Here is a 22742-nt window from a genome sequence, read left to right as displayed (position 1 = left end):
AATGGTATGCAACTTGACAGATACATGGAACCTTTTTTTTTTAAGGCTGTATTGCCTTTTTTTTCCACTAGGACTGAGGAAAGAGTGTTAAGAGTAATTTCAGCTCTGACAGAAGTCCACTTACAGATGGGTTTAATAGGCAGAGCCTCATGAGTAAGCTTTCTACTTGATATAAGAAACGTCTCCTTAGAAGGGTTCAGATATTGCTTTCTCTGATAACAATTGCAAAGCCTTGAAGTTGATGCTTTGCATAAAAACATTATTAGATAATCTTCTCTTGTATTCTTTCATTTATTTCTCACAGACTTTGGTTAAAAAGATCCAGAAGGCTAATTGATTTGAGTGTTTAATGCCTTATGCATGTTTGGTTTAGGATAACTGAACAGGTCAATACTTGGAACTGTTTGTTTCATATTACAAAGATGCCTCTAGACTGTATACTTGTGCAGCTGGTAGCGCTTGAAAAGAGGAAGCAGAATGACATGATTACAGTCAATTTTTTTTCAGCTTAAATTTATTTTTCTCTTGCATAGAGTGCTTCAGAGCTAGGGAAGACTGTGTAGATATCTTCAGAAACTGAGGAGACTAAATTTACTCCATGTGTAGCTTTGGCAGTAATGTTTTACACTTGTTCCCCGTTTACTTATCTGACTGATGCCATGAAAGAGGAAGCCTTTCTTTGTTGTTACCAACTCGCCTCCCCCGCACGATTACAAAGGAAATGAAACAATAGTTTTCAAATCTGTGAAAGCTTGCTTTGTATTTTTAAAAAAATAAATAAATTAGTGAAGTCAGTGGATATACTCTCAACTTCTGTCCTACATTTTCTTTTATCTTCATGTTTACTTGTCAACTTAATTGTTGTTTGAGCAAGCTTTTTTTAATGTTCTTACTTTATTAACTTCAGGACTCAATCGTACCCAGTAGCGACTGCCTTCTATAAATAATATATTTTTTTTTTTTAAGGGGAAAAAAAAAATAGTTCAGACTCTTTCTGCATTGATGTTATCCCTCACTTTGTGAAAGAAGGGGAAAGCATTCAGACCAAATTTTTTCTAAATATTTCTTTACAAAATTGCTTACATAAAATACATTAAGCATGATTTTCAGGAAGAACAAAGAACATTTCTTCAGATAGTAAAGCATTACAAATCATGTTAAATTAGTAGGTCTGCTGAAACATTACTTGATTATTTTTTTCAGTGTAAAAAATTGTGTATATTCTCGAGAGAAACTAGTAGAAATAAATAAATTTTCTGTTAAGAGGGAATGGAAATTGCCAGAGGATGGTGATGAGTAGGATGGTACTGCTTTTAAGACTACCTACTTGTCTTGCAGGAAATGGATTCTGCTTACTCTAGAAAGTAGTTTAAAGCTCTGCTTTCTTGTTCTGAAGACAACATTAGATTGTTTCATACGTATCCATGGGGAGATTTCAATGTCCCAAACTTAATATTTTTCTTTTTTTATCTAAGATATAGGTAAAATTTGAACATAATAAGGCATGCTTCTTTCTCAAGTACAGTTTGTTTAAAATAATTAAAATTTTATGTATGACTGTAGATTACACATATACCTAGCATTAGCTATGTATACTCTTGCTTATTTTTCCTCTCTACACCTGATGCATAACTGTCTTCAAACAAGCTCACTCTCTCTTTGTCTTTGAGAAGGTATGTTAGTAGTAACAACGGGGGAATGTGATTTGTAGGGGACTTTGAGAGTCAATTCCTCTTTTATTACAGGCTTTTACATTTAGAAATGTACTTCTGGAACATATCAAGCTTTATTTTAAAACTAGTTAAATTGTGTCCACACTGCTTGCTTGAAAGGCTATTTGAGTGCCTCAGGTCTTGGATGACTAGAAATATCCGTCCCTTCTTCCTCCAGGGTCTTGCCCTTTCTAGAGAAAGAATTCCTTACTGTATGGCAAAGTTAATAAGTAGCTGAAGTACTTCAGCTCAAACAACTAGAGTCAGAAAATCAAAATTTCAAATTAATTTAAAAAGCTTTGTGAACGATGCTTTTTTTAGTCTGAGTCACTAAAATTTCTGTATTACAATTTCAGTCTGGTGTATATGGCTTCAAGCCTCGCTTGTGTCTTTTACATTTTCACTAAAATAATGAAGCTGTAAAGCGTTTTAAAAGCGGCTTAATCTATAGCTTATAAAAATCAGAAGTTCGAGACATAGTTGGAGTCTCTGGCTTGATGATTGCTGTTAAAGTCTAAATTAACGAGTTTAAAAATCTGTAAAATAGTTATTTCCTTTTAATAGTTAAAATGATTTGATTCTTCATTATATGACCCCCTCCCCAACAAAACAGGGACCATGGACTGTTACTTGTTTGTACAGTGTCTAAAAATGTGCAACCTCTTAGACACTCCTTCAATAAACATGTAATTCTTTCTGATGAGAAAGATAATGGATTGGAACATAAAAAACAAATAAGTGTGGATTCACTAATTTGAAGTTTATAAGCCTTCTGTCAGGAAATGATGTAGAATAAAAAAAGCTGCATTAATTCCAATGCATATTTTAATTTCAGGATATACCTAAATCAGGTACTAGCTGCAGTTCTCGGTGTTCAAGCTCCAGACAAGATTCTGAGAGTACGAGGCCGGAATCGGAAACCGAAGATGTGCTGTGGGAGGACCTCTTACACTGTGCAGAGTGCCACTCTTCCTGTACCAGTGAGACAGATGTAGAAAGCCCTCAAATGAATCCATGTGTGAAGAAAGAATACAGAGATGACCCATTTCATCAAGTTGGTGTCCACCAATTTTGATTTTTTTTTTACACTACACACAAGTTCAGTATTATCAACTTTATCATATGTCAGGAGGCCTGGGAGAAGGAACTCTATATTAAATGAAAGTAACAAAGCCAAAGTGATTTGATAGAATTAAAACAAGGAAAATTTGATTTCTGCTACTCAGTCGTTAATTTGTCAGATGAAGAGGATATGACAATATACTGAAATAGCCTACAGAATATTTGAGCGTTTGAATCTTAGTTCTAGTTCAGGACAAGTACTGATTGATTTGAGTTTCCTCTGTGGTAGATGGTTCTGTGGTTTTGGTTTTTTTTGGTGGGGGGTTTTTTTTGTTTGTTTTTTTTTCTTTTTCTCTGGTGGAATTACTTTTTTTGTGAGCACATATCAGGCATCTTTCTGTTTGCTTATATATAAATGTATATATAAAAACGCAAACAAAGATAACATACATAGTATCTAATGTTATATATATGTATATATAATGTGTATATATATGATGTTACATGTGTATTATAGATATCTAAATTCTATTTAGATATAATATTTTTATTTTTACCTTAAAGCTAATAATTTTATTTTCCTTCTTTAATGCTACTCTGTAGCAACATATAGGCAGTCATTTCTGAAAATTTTAATGTTGTTTGGGCAACACTTCAGTTGCAGCCTGCCTTGGGTTAATGTTGGACAGAATCCATCGTTAATACTTGATCATTAACAGTCAAGTATTAGTCTTCATTTGATAAATTCCATTCAGATGTCACGGTGCCAGTTATATTTGTAGTACAAGTCTTATCTTTAAATTGCATGTTAATTGCATTGCTAATTTGAACCATTTAAGTAAAGAGATGGAGAGAATGTGAAACATTCTTCTGGGTAAACATGCCATATGTGTTGTTAGTGCATCATCAGTACTAAGGAATGCCATGCAAGAGATGGTGTTAATGCTAGCTAAGGAAAGGAATTTCAAAAGATAGGCTTTTCACTCATAACCGGAATTGAAAAGGATGTATTTGTTGATTTTAAAAAACACCTCCCTAACACCCCACCCCCCCCCAAAAAAAAAAAAACAACAACAAACAAAACCAACAAAAGAGATAGCAATTTGGATTTCATGCAGTCTTTACCTTTTTGATTTATTTTTATTTCTTCTTGCTTACATTCCATATAAACACTAAAATGGAAGCCTTACAATAGGGACTTGAATTGCAATATATGCATTGACTTTGCTTTTCTGCAGTTGAGTGTTTTTCTGTTTGATTGTAGATTGTGAATTTTTGAGTTTCAGCTCCTGGTGTTGATACTCCCTCTAGAGGGAGACCTTGGAAATCTGTGATTAAGAAAGGCCTGCAACTAATATTGTGTTGTTTTAATAATATAAATCAATTTTTTTTCATCCAATGGAAAAAAAAAAAAAGGGAGATAATTGACTACTTAGCAGAATACAAAGATTTCCGATAAATACTGATAAGTAATAAAATAAAAAGCTTTACCTTTAATCAAGGATAAATTAGATTTTAAAAATAATATCACACACACACACCCCAGCACCACCACTTCCAGTACTTTGATGCACATAGTGCTAGGTGACCGGGCAGAGTTGAGAGCAATTTTAATCACCTGAATGGGAGAGGAACGAGACGGGGCTGAGGGAAGTCAAGAAATGGACGCAGCAGAACTTGTTGCCTCAACATTTTTCCAGATCCTTTAGTTCTCACTTGGCTCTCTGTTTAGAGTAGAGGTGCCTCAGCCATAAGTGCGTTCAGTAGATGAGGCTGGGATTGCTTGACTCTTGGAGCAGTGTGTATTGATTAGACTCCTACCACTCTCTCTGAGTCTTGCCAGATGCGGTTAGCATAGGGGGGCCTTTATCCATAACAAGGATTGTGAAGTACACTAATATCATTAAAAGCAAATAAAAAAAAATTGTTGGCCTTAGGCTCAACCTGAGAAGAGTACTTTTCAGAATGTGTGTGTGTGTGTGTGTGTGGGGTTGTCAGAAAAATAAAATATTCCATTAAACATGTGGCAAAACTAAAGATGGCTTATAAGTAGACCTTTGTTTTCATACCTCTCTCTTCTTTGATATGTTTGAGCAAAAAAGAAACCAATTAATCCTCAACCACAATAACTCACACTATTAGAAAATGAAGTATGGGGAAGGAGAGATCTCTGTACTCACAGCTATTTCTTGGAAAAGAAGTAGATGATTTTAAGAAATGTGTTTAACATATAGTAACATACAGTAGAAGTAAATGCTATATAGCAATATTTGTGTCAATCTACAGCATTTTTGTTGTCAGCATATTGCTGACAAAGGCATACTGACATGGCAATAGATTTTTATCTCTGATGGAATATATACCTTGTCTTCCCCAGAGTCATTTGCCTTGGATCCACAGTTTGAATCCAGGACTAGAAAAAATAAGTGCAATTGTATGGGAGGGTAATGACTGCAAGAAAGCAGATATGTCTGTGCTTGAAATCAGTGGTATGATAATGAACAGAGTGAGTATTCTTTTTACTTTATGCAAATATTGTATTTAGGAGTCTAAGCACTATCAAAAATAAGCTTGTTTTATGTTTTTTTTCTTTTTTTTTTTTAAGTATTTGTTATTGACATTATTGTTCTATGGCTTACATCACTCTGATTTACTTGTTACTAACAGATAAAAGAGCTACCAAATCTTAACTGTTGGGACAATAGAATGTGTTTGCATTGTTAGGTGCTTACTAACATAGCCAACCTCTGTTTTATATCACAAAAGTGATATATGCTGTGAATATTCTTATTTATCTCCTTGATTCTGATGAACAGCGAATATGTTGGGTTACGAATATACAGATCTGAGTATTTGGATGCTAAAGTTAAGATTGGAAAAGAAAGCTTTCCTCTTCAGGAAACAAATGTCTAAGAGGATGAGTGGGATGTCTCACTAGTCCTCCCTTCTTTTTCCTAGTACTCCTCTTCAGGAAACAGTTGGAAAAGCATTTAATTGATGTCGTACTCTTTTTCAATATAGACAACGTAGGCATTTTGTAGAGTTGAACATAAAATCCTAGCATAGCTTAAGAAAACTATCACTAATTCTGACAAGTTGATACTTACCATCTCCAACTTGTTACAAAGCAATGTATTCACAAACTTAGTTCAGATCTCTGTACCTGACTCAGAGACAATACAGTTTTGGTTGCAATCCACAGTAGAAGTAAACTTAACAAAGCCATAGCCAACACAATAGAACTCCAGTCCTGTCTGCACTGTGAAAACTTTAATTCCTTAAAAAAACATGCAACAAAAGCAAAACACAAATAGGAGCAACATGCAGGATGTAAGCAACACAGTCTGATTGGCGCACTCTGCTAATTCAGCGTTGAATGAATTTTAATACAAGAATATGCACTGGAGTCTCTTAACTGCAATGTTATGTTGTTGGGTTTTTAAATGATTTGTCATATTTGGTGTGTTAAGTGCTCTTTGAGGACTTCCTTTTTCTTAATTTTCAGTTGTGAAGATGCTTGGTTGAAGGTTTCATATAACTTATCAGGTTATAAAGTGTTCTTTGTGATAGTAAGACAGTAACAATAATTTATTTATTGACTTAATTCCAAATTAATTAAAAAATTAAAAATATACTTTGTTTTCTTTTGGTTTTAGGTGAACAGCTATATACCAGGAATTGGTTATCAGATTTTTGGAAACGTCATATCTTTAATCTTGGGTTTAATGCCATTTGTCTTTCGACTTTCCCAAGCTAAAGATTTGGAACAACTAGCCACACATTCTGCCACTGAACTTTGTATGACTGCATTTGGATCAAATGGAGACATTCTGGTTCTCTCAATGGTTATTATAAGTTTTGTGGTCCGTGTGTCTCTAGTGTGGATTTTCTTTTTTCTGCTATGTGTAGCAGAGAGGACATATAAACAGGTATGAACAGCAAACCAAGAGGCTTCATCCAAAGCAAAACAAGGTTTAATGTTTGTGTTTTTTTGACTTGGTGGATATTTTAAACTTGTTTTCTTCAGCACGCTATGATTCATAGATCAATGATGACAAATACTTCAGTGGGCTTACAGTTCAGGAGATGACTCAGTTGCAACGGACTGAAGTCTCTGTACAGTCTCTGTAGCTAAACCTTTTTTCCTAGAGAGCATTTCTGAGGGGAAAACTTTTTAACCATTTGTTTCAGATTTCTGGCTCAATGCATTAACCCAGCTCTTAGTCATGTCCCAGTTTGTCTCAATTTTCCCCAAGGAGAAGGAGTTTCAATAAAAGAACTCTATACATTTCAAATTTTTTCTACCAGCGTGTTTCATTTAAAACCTTCAGTTTAATTCAAAACAATTCAGTTCAGACCCTAGTCAAGAGCCCTGCTTGCTTTGCTGGTAGATCGGTCTCACGGCTGGAGACTGTGAGAGCCGCTATCTGAAGTAATACACCTGTTAATTTGTTGCTTGTTATTGCAATTTAAACTTTAAGAGCGTATCAATATCCTTTACTAGCTGCAGATTATAGATACTTACTGGTCTGCAAAAGAAAAATTTTTATACTTTTCTCAAATTGTAGCCAGAATATGTGATTTAATACAGTAGAATAGAATTAACCTGCTTCTAATAATAATTTCTGTTTGAAGGAACTTCGGTGATAAAGGCACTCCCTAATGCAAATGATTGGCAGGTTTGATTTTCTCCCAAATTTTAAGAGCATAGCAGATCTGTTGTCTGAAATTTGAAGAAAGGAACTCAAAGTGTAGCTAAATTTTGTTTATCATTAGAATATGAAGACTTTTAAAACTTTTTAGTGTATCTCTTCTTTTTAGTAACACGCTACTCTTATTTCTGCACTATATTAACATATCTTAATTTACACTGATACATTGTGCATTACTTTGACATATTAAGTGAAGCCTTTTCTCCCATTTTCTTTATAGTGCCCTTGAAAATCAATTGACAGTTAAAGTAATTTTTTTTTCCTTCTCTGCAGAGGCTACTTTTTGCCAAACTTTTTGGTCATCTAACATCTGCCAGAAGGGCAAGAAAATCTGAGGTTCCTCACTTCCGCTTGAAGAAAGTACAGAATATAAAAATGTGGCTTTCTCTCAGGTCCTATTTAAAGGTAAAATAATGTACATCTTTGCTACCGCTTTAATATAAAATGTCTCATATGCTGTTGATGGAAGGTTGGTATTCTAGTCTGAATTTTTCCTCCTGTGCACTTACCCCTATGGGTGCACATGTGCCCTATACGCTTCATTTTAGTGACTCTGGGCCAGCAGTGTCTGCAGGCAGCCAGATTGTGAGAAAGTCAAAGTCTAGTTTTTACCTCGGAGTAAAGTATGAGTGTGTTCAGAGTTGGAGCCTTGTCTCACTAATGCTAGCAGAAAAGTCTCTCAGGTGAATATGTTGGGTAAAAATGACCACTTGTAGTATAAAGTGTGAGGAAAAATTTCTTTACTGAAAGAGTGGTTAAACATTGGAACAGGCTGCCCAGGGAAGTGGTTGAGTCCCCATCCCTGGAGGTATTTGAAAGACGTGTAGATGAGGCGCTTAGGGACATGGTTTAGTGGACATGGTGGTGTTGGGTTGATGGTTGGACTCGATGATCTTAGAAGTCTTTTCCAACCTTAATGATTCTATGATTCTATGATAATACAGAAAATACCTTATTGTAAGAGCCCGACCAGTTAGTGTCATGAACACAGAAGGAATTTACGAAGCAAGGCAGTTTATGTGCATATTTGTGCTGTGAGCGTATATGTGCCAGGTGAAGCTAGAAATTATGCCCAAGTATTTATCTGTAAGACATTGTGATCCCTCTTGTATGTTTGGCTCATATTTGAGTAATCTCCTTATATCTTTCTAATGATCTTTTCAAGCCAGAACATTTTTGATGATTCTGTGTGAAAGGATCCATATATCTAACTCGGGTTTGGTTTTTTGGTCCTTCCCCTGTCCCACCCCTGTCGTTCCCCTCCCCCAGTTTTTTTCCATTTTTCTCTCTGCATTAAGTAATTCAATTCTGATGAAGCTAGGTTTTTCCCCATTTGGTTCCTATAGAAACAGTTTTTTGGTGAACAGCAACTGACAATCTCTTGTTAGTGGTGGTAATCCCCTTATTTGCATCAGGCGAAATTTTTAATGTAGAGCACAATCTTAAATTTGAAAGATGCATCATTTTAAAAGGAATTGAGGCGACTCATTTACAACGCCCCTTGTGTTATGGAAGTGTCTGTTGGGGAGGTTGTAAAAAAGAGGTAGCTGTTAAACTTTACATTTGAGAGACTTGTATCTTTTTCCTTGTAGTCTATAATGTGCTGCTGGCTGGGAGGAAAGGAGGATAACATCACTTGTACAATAGAATGTAGTTTTGATGCTTTAAAGACTGCATATGGTAGCATTGCTGTGGAGAGAGCGTCTTGCCTTCTTTCCTCACAACCACACCTATATATTCCACCTTTCCTTATGCCACCAGAAACATTTGTGTAATTATGTGGCTAAAAAAAAAGCCATCAGACAGTGGTCAGAGGCAGGTGCATAGGGAACTGACTCAACTGAAAAATAACTAGTCAAGAACAGTAATTTTCACCTCCATCTGTTGCTTTACTTGGTTCACTGGGCAGCTCTGTGACGCCTGTGCTAGCACAAGGAAAGGAATGGAGACAAGCAGCTAAGGAGCGGGGCTGCCTTCTTGCAGTGGTGCTGCTGGCATATACTGGCATAGCATTTGTCCGAAATACTCTTGCATATACCTGTCTGTATATGTGTCCACCTGTGAAGATGTGAGCTGGGGTATATGCATATCTCAAGTCTCACACAGGCAAAACACTCTGGCTCAGTATAGAAGTAGTGCATGCATACCTGCAGTAGTAATTTGCACTTAATTTTTTTTCAGTAGTTAAGCCTCCTATCTCTTTCTCCAAGTTCCAAAGTTATATCTTGCATATGTACACCTCCCATTCTTCTCAAGTTTATACAATTAGTAGCATGTCTGGAGAACAAAGTTGAGAAATAAATGCCTGTTATAACTTGTACATGTTTCAGTGCAGCACAGGATGTTTAATTTTTTAATTAAAAAAAAAAAGAGGAAAAAGCTCAGTGTGTAGAAACATTTCATTGTACCAGTAAGCAAGAAAAAAATGGTTGAAAACAGTGAGATTGCACCTTTCAAGACAAGTGTGTGTGTTCCCCAGTTTTCCTTCTTGTTCTTTTGGGGGAGACATTATATTATTGCACCTACAACAATGGGACAGTGATTTACAGCTACAGTTTTTGTGTGTTAAAAAGAGGCAAGTAATGGAAAATACCAACCATGTGAAATCATATCTTGATATCCTGTTGCGATCTGGTGTCCAAAAATCTTTTGTTAGCACTGGTTTGATACTTGGGGTTAAAGCCCGGTGCTATATCGAATTTGTTATGTCAGGGAATGCTGCCTAAATGAAAGTTACTTCACGTCATGAAGGAGCTGACTGAACAAGTGGTGAATATTTTCTTTTCTTACAGTTATCTTTAAATGCTTGCATCTGAATTAATCTCACATGCCTTTAGGGGTATTCAAATGTAGTGATATTGGGACCTAATATGGTGTTTGGAACTTAAATTGCCGAATTGCGAGCCATGATGAAACATAGGTTCAAGGTGTGAATCTAACTGGATATGCTAAATATCAACGCTGATTGGGTAGGTTTTCACTCACATATATGCATATCCTTTATTTTCAGCGTCGAGGTCCTCAACGCTCAGTTGATGTAATAGTTTCATCTGCCTTCCTACTGACTATCTCAGTTGTGTTTATCTGTTGTGCACAGGTGAGGAAATCTTACTTGTATAGAAACATCCATGACTTAAATAGGTTTTGAAATAATTTTGAGTGCCTTTTGCATGGTGATTCCTATTAGGTTAAAAGACCACAGTGAAAAATCAGTAACAGCTGTTACAGCTTTTCAGAAGATTAAGCTCCATTTTGTATTGTTCATTTTATCTACTTTAGAATATTATTCTGTAAGAGCTAAAGAAACTTATTGATAGCATAATTCCTAACATGATATTATTATTATTTTTTAAATCTGTGTCCTCTTTCATTTTCCATCGTGGATTTTGGAACACAGTTGTTTTTTTTTTTTTTTCCCTAACATTTTGCATCAAAACACACTTTTGCAAAGACAGTTGAGATTGACCTCGGTTGATTTTTGTGAGAAACAAGATTGCTGGCTGTATTAGCCTGCCCTCTAGTGGAATATCTTTTAGTAAGCAAATCTATGTTTAAAGACGATTTTTACCGCTTAAGATTTTTTCCTTGAGCTTCTGTTTCAGAATACAGGGAAGCTTCTGAATGGCTTCTGGTTGTATTTTTTTTCTACTTTATTCCCTAGTTAATGCTAGTGTGTTTTCCTGGTAGATAACTATAAATATTTTAATAAGAATATAATTTAGCAGTAACTCTGCTTGGATGCAATTTTGTATATAATTCAGTACATTTGAGCATATATTTTGTTTTTTATCCCATATAATGTCTTTGCAAGTTTGAACACGAGTTTAAAGAGTGTATATTTTTTGTCTGTTGCTTTAGGGATATGAAAAAAAGATGTGTCTAAATTCTGATTGAGCCTTTCAGGGCATATCTTTTCTCAGACCCCGTATCTTTGACACAGTGTTGATTTTAAATAATGATTCAAAAATCTTTTATGCCTAAAAACAATCCATATACTTATTACTGGGAAATTTTTCTTGGAGTTTGGGAGTTACGTAATTATTTTCTTATGTTGTAATGCAATCATTACTTTGAATTAAATTTTGATTTTTTTTTTTTTCTCTTTTGTTTTCAGCTGCTTCACATGCATGAGATCTTCCTTGATTGTCACTACAATTGGGAGCTCGTGATTTGGTGCATTTCACTAACTCTTTTTCTCTTAAGATTTGTTACACTTGGATCTGAAACCAGTAAAAAGTACAGCAATACCTCAATATTACTTACTGAGCAGGTGAGAACTTGTACAGAATTTTTGTATCTAAACAAGTCATTCATCTCGTAGGTCTCGGGCATGCATTTTAGATGTATTAAAATAGTCTGGATTAGGGAGTTAATTATGGCGTAGTGAAACAACACTTTACAACCTGAAGTTCAATTTCTGTGAGAAGTGTGTGACTTTGTTTAAAAATTATATGGAACATTGAGATGGCTGTATCCCAATTTCTCTTTAAGTGAGTGGGCTTAGAGATATCAGTATATGTCATTTGATATAATTAAAGATCTAACAGAACACAAACGTAAAAAGTAGCTTTTAAACAGGAAAAAGAAACCTGAACTCTCAAAGTGTTGGATGGAAGAGTAAAAGATTTGAAAACAAACTTACCCTCTACAAAGTGGGTCACTATTTCCAGTCCAACAATTTTGACTGCTAGGTTGCGTGGGTTACATACAGTCTCCTCTAGACTCCTTGGAAACTTTTTCTTTCAGTCATCTGTCAAGCTTGGCTTTGGGTCTATATACTTTTCTTCTCAGGAATGTTCTAGTCGGCATTTGTACTGCAAACTTCCCTCTCTGCTCTGCCTGGCACTGCTGATAGTTTTCCAAGCTAAGCATGTTCAGTTAGTGTTAGGTAAGAAGCAATCTCTTTGTGCTCAGAGAGGTTTCACACTGGTGCAAAACACAGCATTCAGCACAAGGTAAATAAGCAGTTAAAGAAATGTTCACAGGTTTCCTACAGGAAATGTGTTCAAGTTTGGGAGACTCAGTTTGGAAGATTTTATTCTCAAAGTCAGGATGTGAAGCTTATGACAGATGGTATAAATGACTGCTTACATATTTTGCTCAATGAGAATTCATTCTGTCTTTACTAAAGATGATGAGGCTAGACACTGAGAAGACAGACTGCCTATTTACCTTGTCCTGAATGCTGTGTTTTGGACCAGTATGAAACATCTCAGAGTTCCTGAGCCTGGAGAGCTTTGCATCGTTCTGTTGATCCTCAGAGTACAAATAGCCTAATGTCCCAGTGAAGCTTATGTCCTCTGTTTCTGGAATGAAAATGGAGGGAAATGTTTGGGATAAGGCTTGGGAAAAAATGGAGAGAGCAAGGCACGAGAGAGACACATGTCAAGCCTTTGTTTTGCTTTCATAGGTTTCTATACTATGCTCTTCATGAGAGTCAGTGTTTGAACATTTTAAGCCAGCATGGACATTAAAAGAAGCACTCTCTCTATGGCCCCAGAACTTAAAAAGTGCTAGATCATCAGACACTTAGCTTTGTATTGAATCCAGCTTATCCTGTTATAAGTAATTTCCGCTCAAAAATGCTTGAGCACTTTATGAAATGAAAACCAAAATAGAATTCACAATTGTTTCTCAGAAAATAAAAAGGATACACATCACCCTGGGTAGAACTCATTTTGGACTGATTTCACATACTAGCTGGATACCGTAGCATATTTACAGTGTTCTTGAGACAGACTCATTAAAGTCTGGCATTTTGGCCTTTCATGAGAGGTCAAGCCCAAACAATTGACTGACACTCACTTGATCTAAAAAAGTACATCTTGAACTGGTGTCCTTGAAAATTGCACACTAGTGTTATTAGGCTTACTGAGAAGAGAATAAAGCTTTAAAACAAACAAAAAATGACAACAAAAAAACCAAAAGGACAAACAAGCCTCAACCCCCAGATTCAATTTTAATGCTTCACGGATAAGATGAAATTGCAAATTCTACTTTCTGTCAGCAAAGTTCCAGCCACTTCTGTGTGCTTTATATTCAACCTATGAATTTCATGATTAGGAGTCATGATGGGAAACTAAAAGATCAATCATTTTACATCAAGGGATTTTTTGACTGTATGCTGTTTGCCTGTAATTTTTCAAGTCATTCTGAAAGTGTTTTTAATTGGTCTTTTAAATTAAGTGCCTCAGTGGTTCCTTGTTGAGTAAAATACAACGTATGGTCTGATCAAAGTTGTCTTGCCAGTTTCAAGTCTCAGAATAGGTATGGTAGATGCCTGTGCATATACACATACATTCAAACTCCCTTCCTGATTCAAAGTTTGTTATTGAATGTTGATTTTTTTTTATAAGTTAATGAAATCATAGTAACTGTTAAAAGAGATTTGAACCTTCCTAGGGTTTATTACCTACCATTTTTCCAGAGTTGCTAAATAGAGCCTTTATTCTTAGTTTATTCTTGTTTATAAACAGTTGTATTGTTGAAATCAGTATTTACATATTTAAACACTGGAATCTCTTTGCCTCTAAAAGCATAATTTACTTTACAATGAAATTGATAGTTCAGGAATTTAATATGTCTTGGAATATATTAGGCATAGTTTTTGATTTTTAACTTGTATAAGAAACTTACCAGATCTCCCTAAAAAGGTCACTGTAATATTCAGTTACTTTGTTTAGATGTCTGTGGCCCTTATTTCAATAATCACCTTACAACAAGGTGATTAAATATATGATAGCATCATACAGCATCACTTCCTTTCTGCAACTTTGCTTCTGTAGCTTGGTAAGAGTCTCTGTCATCTGAAGGACTACTTCAGCATATTGCTAAATTGTTCATTTTTTATTTTGTTGAAGGTCGTCATCCTAAAATAAAAAGTTCATGGCTCTTCAAGATATTTTTTCTTTGATTTGCTTTTGTTATGCAATAAAAAAGAAAAACTAACCTTTGTCTGGTCTAGGATATCAAAGATAGGTCATTTGAGAATGAAAGCTGATGTTTCAAAATTGCTAGGCCAAGAGAGAGCTGATTTGTACTTTTAACTAAGCTTTCTCAGAAACAATGACCTAAAAAAGTCTGGATCACAGAACTGTTGAAATGATCAATATACTGTTCTTATACAGCAATGAAAAGTTTAATAATTTTCCAAATATTTCAAGGCACTGGAAAGTGATTTTCTGCACTCAAGGTGCTCATGAAGTACTCAATTATACTAAAATCTTTTGAAAGAAATTATACTTTAGCAGAATTATGTTTTAGCATTTCAGTCTATTGAGTAACTTTTGGGGATGTTAAGCCTGGTAAGGTCTGCATGCTAGTATAAAAACCTTCTGGAAATGAATTGACAAACCTCAGGCAATTATTGTAAGGTTTACATAATTTCTCTTTCCTCCTTCATGTGTGGTGCTTTTTCTTGCCTGATTTGTAGATTACACTAAACTTTGAAGTTGTTGCTATAATAGTGTCATGTATTTTGTTATATCATAAACCATTGTATTTTCCTATGATACTGAGGCAGTATTTGTTCTTAAATATTAAAAAGGAAGCAAAAAAATTTGCTTGCTTGCAGAAATGTCATTGCTGTTCTATCATACGGCTGCTGAGTAATCATTTTATTATTAAATATTTCCAAATGAATTCCTTTAAATTCTGAATAACTGGTGATACTTGTATTTTGTTTAAATCAGATAAACTTGTACTTGAAAATGGAGAAAAAGCCTAATAAGAAGGAAGAACTGACACTAGTGAACAATGTTTTAAAACTTGCTACTAAGTTATTGAAGGTAAGAATTAAAATAGTATTACTGTATATATAACTAAGAAGCAGAATAGATTGCTTAATGAGTCACTTGTGTTACTTCTGCAGGCAGTACAGTATGCTTTGGTTTAAATCTGCTCCGTAACTTTCACAGCGATGCTACTTGTTCATGCATTACAGTCTGTTATGTTGCTATCATTGTGGATTACAAATTATTGTTACATACCGTAAGTTTTATTCTTCAACAGTATATGAGCAGCGTGAGAGAAAGTACTTTGGGATGGGCAGGATGATGAACCCTTGGGAAATAAATGATGAAATTTTGTTGTCTGTTTTGAGTGTCAATATCTGTTTCTAGTAATAAGCTGCTGGAGGATTGTAATTCCTCTTAAAAACTGTCAGTGGTTAGCATTTCAAATTAAAACTAGATTATACTTGAAGTCTTCTTTACTTACTGTCATAGAAGAATCTTTTTGGAAGACAGAAATTGTTACATAGGTCCATTTAGAAGTGAATTAAAGGTATGGATTCATTTAATGTAATTCAAATATGTCAGCTGTGCCCTTGAACTATTTGGCAAATTTTTTTTTGCATGGAATTTTGCTGATCAGTAGAAAAGTTTTTTGCTTATGCAATATTATCCTGTTTGCCAGCTAACTATATTTGGTGGGTAGAAGATATTTCTTCATGGTGAGAGAACATGAATTTTTTTATTACTTCCCATTTCTAGAATTCTGCAGAAGAAAAGTCATCTTACTTCACTCGTCTGGAGCTAGAGCATGGACATGCTTAGGGCTTTTTTAAACTTGTTGTTATTAACAAAGCAGTGGTTGAGGTTCTCAGGAAGACACATTTATTCCTAAATTGCCTCTGCTGAGTTCTTCTGTTCTTTCAAACTCAGATCTGTCATAATTTGGGAAGCAAGCTGTTTTGTTCTTTCAGTTGTCTGGGAGCTTAATTCTTGCTCCAGAAATGTCTCATTCTCCTTCAGACTAAACATTCCCCTAATCCAAAACTTACTTAAGGGTTACCTGAATGTCAAATAAGAGTGATAAATTTAACACTTGAAAAACTTTTTTTTATTTTAGGTTTCGCTTTTATGAACAAATAAAATCAATTAGATTTAGTATTCCTTATGTGTTTTCACACTAAAATTAACAGTATATAACTTATAATTGACTAAAGTGGCCTTTCAAAGAGGAAGCAAGTCCTGACACTACAAAAACAAATTAATGACTTGCCTCCCCACCTCTCTTGGCATGGTGTTTCAGTGCTTAATCACTTCTGCTGTTGTGTAAACTATTTTTGAATTAAATTTATCTAGCTTCAGCTTTCAGTATTTGGATCTTGTACATTCTGCTGTTACGGTAAAGTTCTTAGAGATGCTGCCTATTTGTTATTCTCGGGTTCAGAACTAAGGTAACAACAGTATTTTGATTTCTCTTCAGGGAATCAACTTCTTAATTTAGTCCAAGATAGAGCGGTCATGTAGAACAGTTCCCCAGGAATGACTGGCAAATGTAAAAGTATCTTCCTCCCCCTTAGATAAATTTCCTTCAATCCACACCCCCCTCCCACCGTGTTTGAGTATAGCACAACTGATACTGATTCCATGTGCAGAGATCCTCATCAGTAGAGGGAATGGCTGGATTATCATAAGTAAACCCAAACCATATCTTTCAATGCCTCTATACCTTTCCTCTGCAGTCAGGAAAATTCAAGCCCGTTAAGAGAAAAGAATAAGGGACCGCAAAGCTTTTAGGACTGGGTTTTGGAACAAACGAAAGGAAGTATTCTCTGTGCATCAGGTAGCAACTTGTGCAACTGTTGGTCGGAGGACACTGTGGATGCAGAAAGGTTATCTGGGCTCAAGGAGAGACTGGACAAGTAGACTAGACAAAGCACAACAGATTCAGGGTGTCTCATGAGTTGAAATGTTTGTGTGCTGTGAGAACATAGGTGGGGTGAGAAGTAGCTGCTGGTGGTGGCAGGGTGCTGATCAACCCTTGACCTGATTCACTTCAGCCTTTTTTATGCTTTTCTCAGTGTTTTCAAAAAAATGTTCATGTTTTACTCTTTTCAGAAATGTATCAACTGACATGGCCTTTCCAACAGGGGACTTGGCTTTTGTGGCACAAATCCCAGACCCAGGCCATCACCTAGTTACTGTGAGAACGTGCCCAAAAATGAGATGGGATTTCCAAGCCCCACCTAGTATGAGCTTTACATGAATTCTTGGTAGTTAGTGATCAACACAGTTACGTATTTCGTGCCCAGTAGTTAAAAGGAGGGTTTTTTTAATTTGGTTTTGGATGTTTTTGATCCTTAAGCTTTTATTGAAGACTATATTACGTTGAATATTCTTACTATTTTCTTACTCTCAAAATTGGTAAGATGAATTCAAAATCTAAAAACTTCTTCCTTAAAAGAATTTCTCTGCTGTTCTTCTCAGAATCATGTCTTTTATATCTTTTGTATTTGCAGCAGTTTTATACCACATTACATCTAAATGAAAAGGCTGTTCATTCTTATTTCACCTCTTCTGAAGGAAGAGTCAGAGCTCTGAAATTCTTCTTCATTAAAAAAGGGTTTATAAGGCCTTGTTCAAGGCCCAGGATGTAATGCAGGAGAGGGATGAAGATGAATTTAAAGCTAGAAAATATAAATGACCAAAGCAGTGATAGTTGTTATACTTTATATAAACCCACTCTTATATTTTAAAACTCTTTTTTTTCTTCCTTTATTTGACATATTTCTAGGCCAAAAAAGTTTGAGTGACTTTTTATTCACACACCAATAATTGAAAATCGGTGAAATAGCCTCTTTGTCCAAGTTTTGTTGCAGATGAATTTTGGCTAATTTTTTTGATTCTTCCAGTAAAAAAAAAAGTAAAATATTGGCAGTTAAATGGTTATTAGTATTTTTTTTTCCTTTATCTTCCTTTTCTGGCTATGTTCATCAGTAAGTATTCTCAAAATTAATGGAAAAGGAGGGAAATGTCATTAGGAAAGACATTTTTGTTAATTTTTCATAGTAGTGAGGTAGCCTTCTGTCACTGTAGAAAATCTTTCTTTTCTTGTTTTTTGTGGTTCTGCTGTCTGTCAGCTCTTTTAACACTGAAGGCGATTTCTGGAAAATTATAAGGAATTCTAAAATGATGGCACCTTGGTGCCAGGAAAACTAGTGCTCTTATGTTCCTGGGTCTATGAGCAAATTGGTAGATGCTCTCAATGGGTAGCCTCCAATTTTTTGAAGAGTTATTTAGACACCATCAGTCAACAATCAGTTAATGTGATGGGTATTTTCTTGCACATTGTTTTTTATATGCAGAAGAGTAGGAGAATGTTTTACTCCACTGTGACTTGAAGATTTCCTAAACTATCTAATATCGCTCAATACATATGTGAACAAAACCCCTTTGTGTAATTTTTGCTTTTTAACGATGTCGTTGTTTTGCATTACTAGGAACTGGACAGTCCCTTTAGGTTATATGGGCTTACAATGAATCCACTGCTTTATAATATCACCCAAGTTGTCATCCTGTCAGCTGTTTCTGGTGTCATCAGTGACTTGCTTGGATTTAATCTAAAGGTAGCTACTTGATAAGCATCCTTTTTTTTCACCATGGCGTTCAGAATGTTATGGATCATACGTTGTAGCCTAATGAATTCTTAACTGTATTAACTAGAAGATTCATTGTTTGAAAATGGTTATGAAATTTAAGCTATATCAGAAGAATAGTGATGTATTTGTCAAAGCAGCCCTTTTAACATTTTTTTTTTCTTTTCATTTTTGTGGCTTTCTAACTTCATTTAGGACACATAATTACCAAGAATTCTTAGACATAAATACATTTGTACACATAAGTACAAGACCTTATTTAACTTTTCTTCACATCCCAGATCTGATTTCTCTCTCGAGTTCCTCACTGTTGACTTTGTAGCTCTTTAAGGGATGCAGAAAGATGCAAGCTATCCTTGTCTTGCACTGCGGTAAAGTATTACAGTAGATACAGTATTACCGTGACCAATCTCACACAGGGTCGTTTTGTCATGGCTGAAGGACTATCTTGTTAGGTCCTACTCTCTGGCTGCCTCTGAACTACAAACTCTGGAAACTATTTCAAGATTCAGGTTATGGGGCATGTTAGTTTCCACAAGCTTGTAGCACAAAGCCCTTAACTGGCCATTGGGTTTGCTTACGTCTACCCATTTTTTTCCTGTTAGAAGTAAATGAATGTAAAATTTATTTTGTGTATCATAGAAAATGCAGCAAATGCAATAAGAAAAAAAAATGTGGTGGTATTGCAGTTCTGGTAAACAGAAAACTGAGATGAGAAATAATGTTGATTTACTGCTCTAACTTTTCCAGCTCTGGAAGATCAAATCCTGACAATATATGAAGAAGGTGAGATAACACAGCGTTACAGAAAAGCTCATTGATTGACAAAACTGCCTCAAAGCAGCCACTGAATCTGTATTTCAGATGCTACAACCTCTTCAAGGATGTCATTTGGAAAATTGAAGCGGTTACATCTGACTGTCTTGTGCAATCTTTGTATTTATTTCATCTTCTCACTGTTTTATGTTCATTTTAGTTGACATTTATATTTTATTTTCAAACTTACTTGTTTAGTTTTGGAAAGGGTCAGATTTGGGAAGGGTCAAAAACTATGTGTATGAGAACTTGAAATCCTGGAAGTTGATTACACTAAATTACTATATCTGTTGTTAAAACTGAAGCCAATGCTGAACATTTTTAGTTACAGTAACGCTATATGGAAGTAATTTGATTCTTTTATAGTGTGGTAAAATTGCTTAGAACATTTCATTTGCACCAATCATTTATGAGAACAACATAACATCAATAGATGTTTGGTTGCAATAGAAAAGTGAGACATATACAAAAAGTACTGACAATACAGTATGACAGGTAGCAGAAATATTTTATATTCCTATTAGAAGCAAGTGGGAATTTTTAATATTTTGAGTAATTCCAGGATCTAAACTCATATAAGCTGCAGTTTAAATATCCTGGGATATTCATAAGGTATTATATAACAGGTCAACAAGTGCTCTTTGATAACACTTTTATTAGAGCAATAATTGTAAATGGTTACCATGCTGTATGATATTTTGATAAAATTAAATACTGTATTTATTTGAAATACTGGGCTGTTCTGCGCAGCTCTGACTGTGCATGCTCAATATGTGCACTTTTTGTTACTTTTAATGAGAAACTATATATATACATATAAATGTATATTAATTGGAATATATTATGGTGAACTATGGAGCAGTATATATTATATGTCGAAGTTGAATATTTAAACAAGCGAAAGATTTAGCGGTGAAAGGAATGCTATGAGTGACTGAGCATAAGATAGAGAGATGCTCTCCTCTTGTACACTATAGTATATGCCATTCATACCACATTGGAGTTTAAGAACAGTTAAACACAGAAAACAAGTTCCTCTGGTGAACAGCAGAACTCATGAAGCCTGGCATTCGGCAGATTTGTGTCTTCAAATAACCTCCTTTCCTCCCGTCCCTCCCCAGCAGGGGTCATTCCCTAGCGCTTTCCCGGCTGGGGTTTCCCAGCCTTGGGTTTCCCACCTCTCCCTCTGCCTTCCATCCCTGCCTCCCACATGGACCAGTCATTTTGACTTGTGGTTCTTCAGTGTGACAAAAATAGGTGTTCACCCATGTAGAATTAAGTTATTTGGAACAAACTTTCCATCTGCAAATTATTTTGGGAGGATTAATATCACCAGGCACAAGTATTCTTACATTTTATGTTTCTAAAATAGTGGCATCATGTTGAAAAATGACAAGTAATTAGGTGCAAGCGTCTGGACGTTGCATTATGTTTGCAATCGTCAGAATCTTGAAAGATTTGAAGTAATGTATCTTAAACTTATGTGGTATAAAAATATTTTTATATATAAAGCAACACAAACAAGCATTTTGTATTTTATTTGCCTCTGTACTAATGTTTAATAATGACCAAAGTGCATTCTGGTTTTTGAAAGAATGTATTACTGGAGCTTTAAGAACATACTATATTTAGTTTCTCATGTGAAAACTTCAGCTGCATCTGATCTGTTTCTTCTTTCTCTGTTGTTTGATGTTGGGATTGTTTTTAAAAATTAAGTACATTTTATACACAGTTTTTTCCAAATTATGGTACAGACCTACACAGAACTTAATTTTGCACAAAATATATTTTAAGAAAAATACAGCAGGAGTTCTGTGGGTGATAAAAGATAAGGCTATTGCTTTTTACAGCCTATCACTATTACAAAACCATTCTTTACTCTAGAATGGAATTATTTTTAGAAATGTAAAACGGTGAATATACGGCTTTCATTACCTTTAAAAAAAAAAGGGAGGGGGGGAAAACATTGCGGTGTCGGTTGAAGGTGAAATTAGTTTAACCATGTATACCTCAGCAACTAGCACTGTGCTGGATTGTTGCACTAACAAATGGCGGCTTGGGGAGAGTAAAAGATTTGTGAAATGAAATTAAAAATAATAAAAACCTTTCTTTGCTACCATTAGGTATATTCTTTATGTTAAAAATGGGAGTGGTTTATTCTCCATCCCTCAATATGGAAAATCCAGTATGAGAATAGAGGCAAGTAGAAATATGGCAGATCTTGCGTGTTAACTGTTATTTTTTGCCACATGTTTTGTAACTGAAAGTGTGATCAGGCTTGGAATAAAGCTTTCTATGGTTGATGGTAAAAAAGAAAAAAAAACGATGCGGTGAGCTATATCTTTTAGGAATATCCAGCATATTTCTGAGTCTGCCTGTTTTGATTTAAATCCATATATTCTATTTAAATTAAAGCATATTTGGGAGAGAAATCCTGCACATGGAATGCAAATGATGGTTGTCAAAATAGCACTTTATTGCAAGAACACAAACTTTCAGACACTTTTAGTTATGCAAAGTAGTTTAATTTTATTAAGACTACTGGACATGCAGCTTCCACATAACTGTTTCTATTTGAAAAATATTGAAACAGAATTCAGTCCTATTTCACCAGGACTTAAGGGATTAATTTCAATCACCATTTTGACTGTTTTGTTATGTCACAATATATACTTCCATGTAAAAATCAAAATACAAGCAAACTGAAGTACTTGAAATCAAAGTGAAATGTTTCAATAACATGTTATGGAATATGTGGAGAGGATTAGCGTGTGGTAACTTGTGTATTTTATCTATTTGTTTACTGATCAGTGAAATATTTTCTGACAGAAAGCTGTTCTATTAACAGCTCTCAGACACCCATTTTTATTAGCTTAACTTTGGCTTTTCCAAAGCTTAGTCTTTGGGCTTTAAACATGTTCTACTAGTGGTATCCCCATGACCACTGATTGCTGGGCAGTAGGTTACACTCCACGCTTGTGTTCATTTGCTCACTTTCTAAACTTACTCCAAATGTGGGCTATTTACAATATAAAATTTCTTTTGATGGTCATGAAA

The 22742-nt window shown here is 35.0% G+C and overlaps 1 protein-coding gene across 7 annotated transcripts in view; it reads left to right on the top strand.

Moving 5' to 3' along the window:
- Positions 1-21804, top strand: part of PHTF2 (putative homeodomain transcription factor 2) — a 71023-nt gene extending 49219 nt beyond the window's left edge. For all 7 annotated transcript variants that reach the window (XM_076363887.1, XM_076363931.1, XM_076363616.1 and 4 more), the window contains 9 exons: positions 2548-2766; positions 5152-5280; positions 6431-6703; positions 7760-7891; positions 10497-10583; positions 11601-11756; positions 15178-15273; positions 18714-18839; positions 19620-21804. In XM_076363887.1, coding sequence (XP_076220002.1) covers positions 2548-2766; positions 5152-5280; positions 6431-6703; positions 7760-7891; positions 10497-10583; positions 11601-11756; positions 15178-15273; positions 18714-18839; positions 19620-19640 — 1239 coding nt within the window. In that variant the 3' untranslated portion in view covers positions 19641-21804. The remainder of the gene's footprint in view (positions 1-2547; positions 2767-5151; positions 5281-6430; positions 6704-7759; positions 7892-10496; positions 10584-11600; positions 11757-15177; positions 15274-18713; positions 18840-19619) is intronic.
- Positions 21805-22742: the final 938 nt, after the last annotated feature.

The sequence above is a fragment of the Aptenodytes patagonicus genome, chromosome 1, assembly GCF_965638725.1.
Source record: "Aptenodytes patagonicus chromosome 1, bAptPat1.pri.cur, whole genome shotgun sequence".
Classification (NCBI taxonomy): domain Eukaryota; kingdom Metazoa; phylum Chordata; class Aves; order Sphenisciformes; family Spheniscidae; genus Aptenodytes; species Aptenodytes patagonicus.
This window is presented reverse-complemented; position numbering and strand designations above follow the sequence as displayed.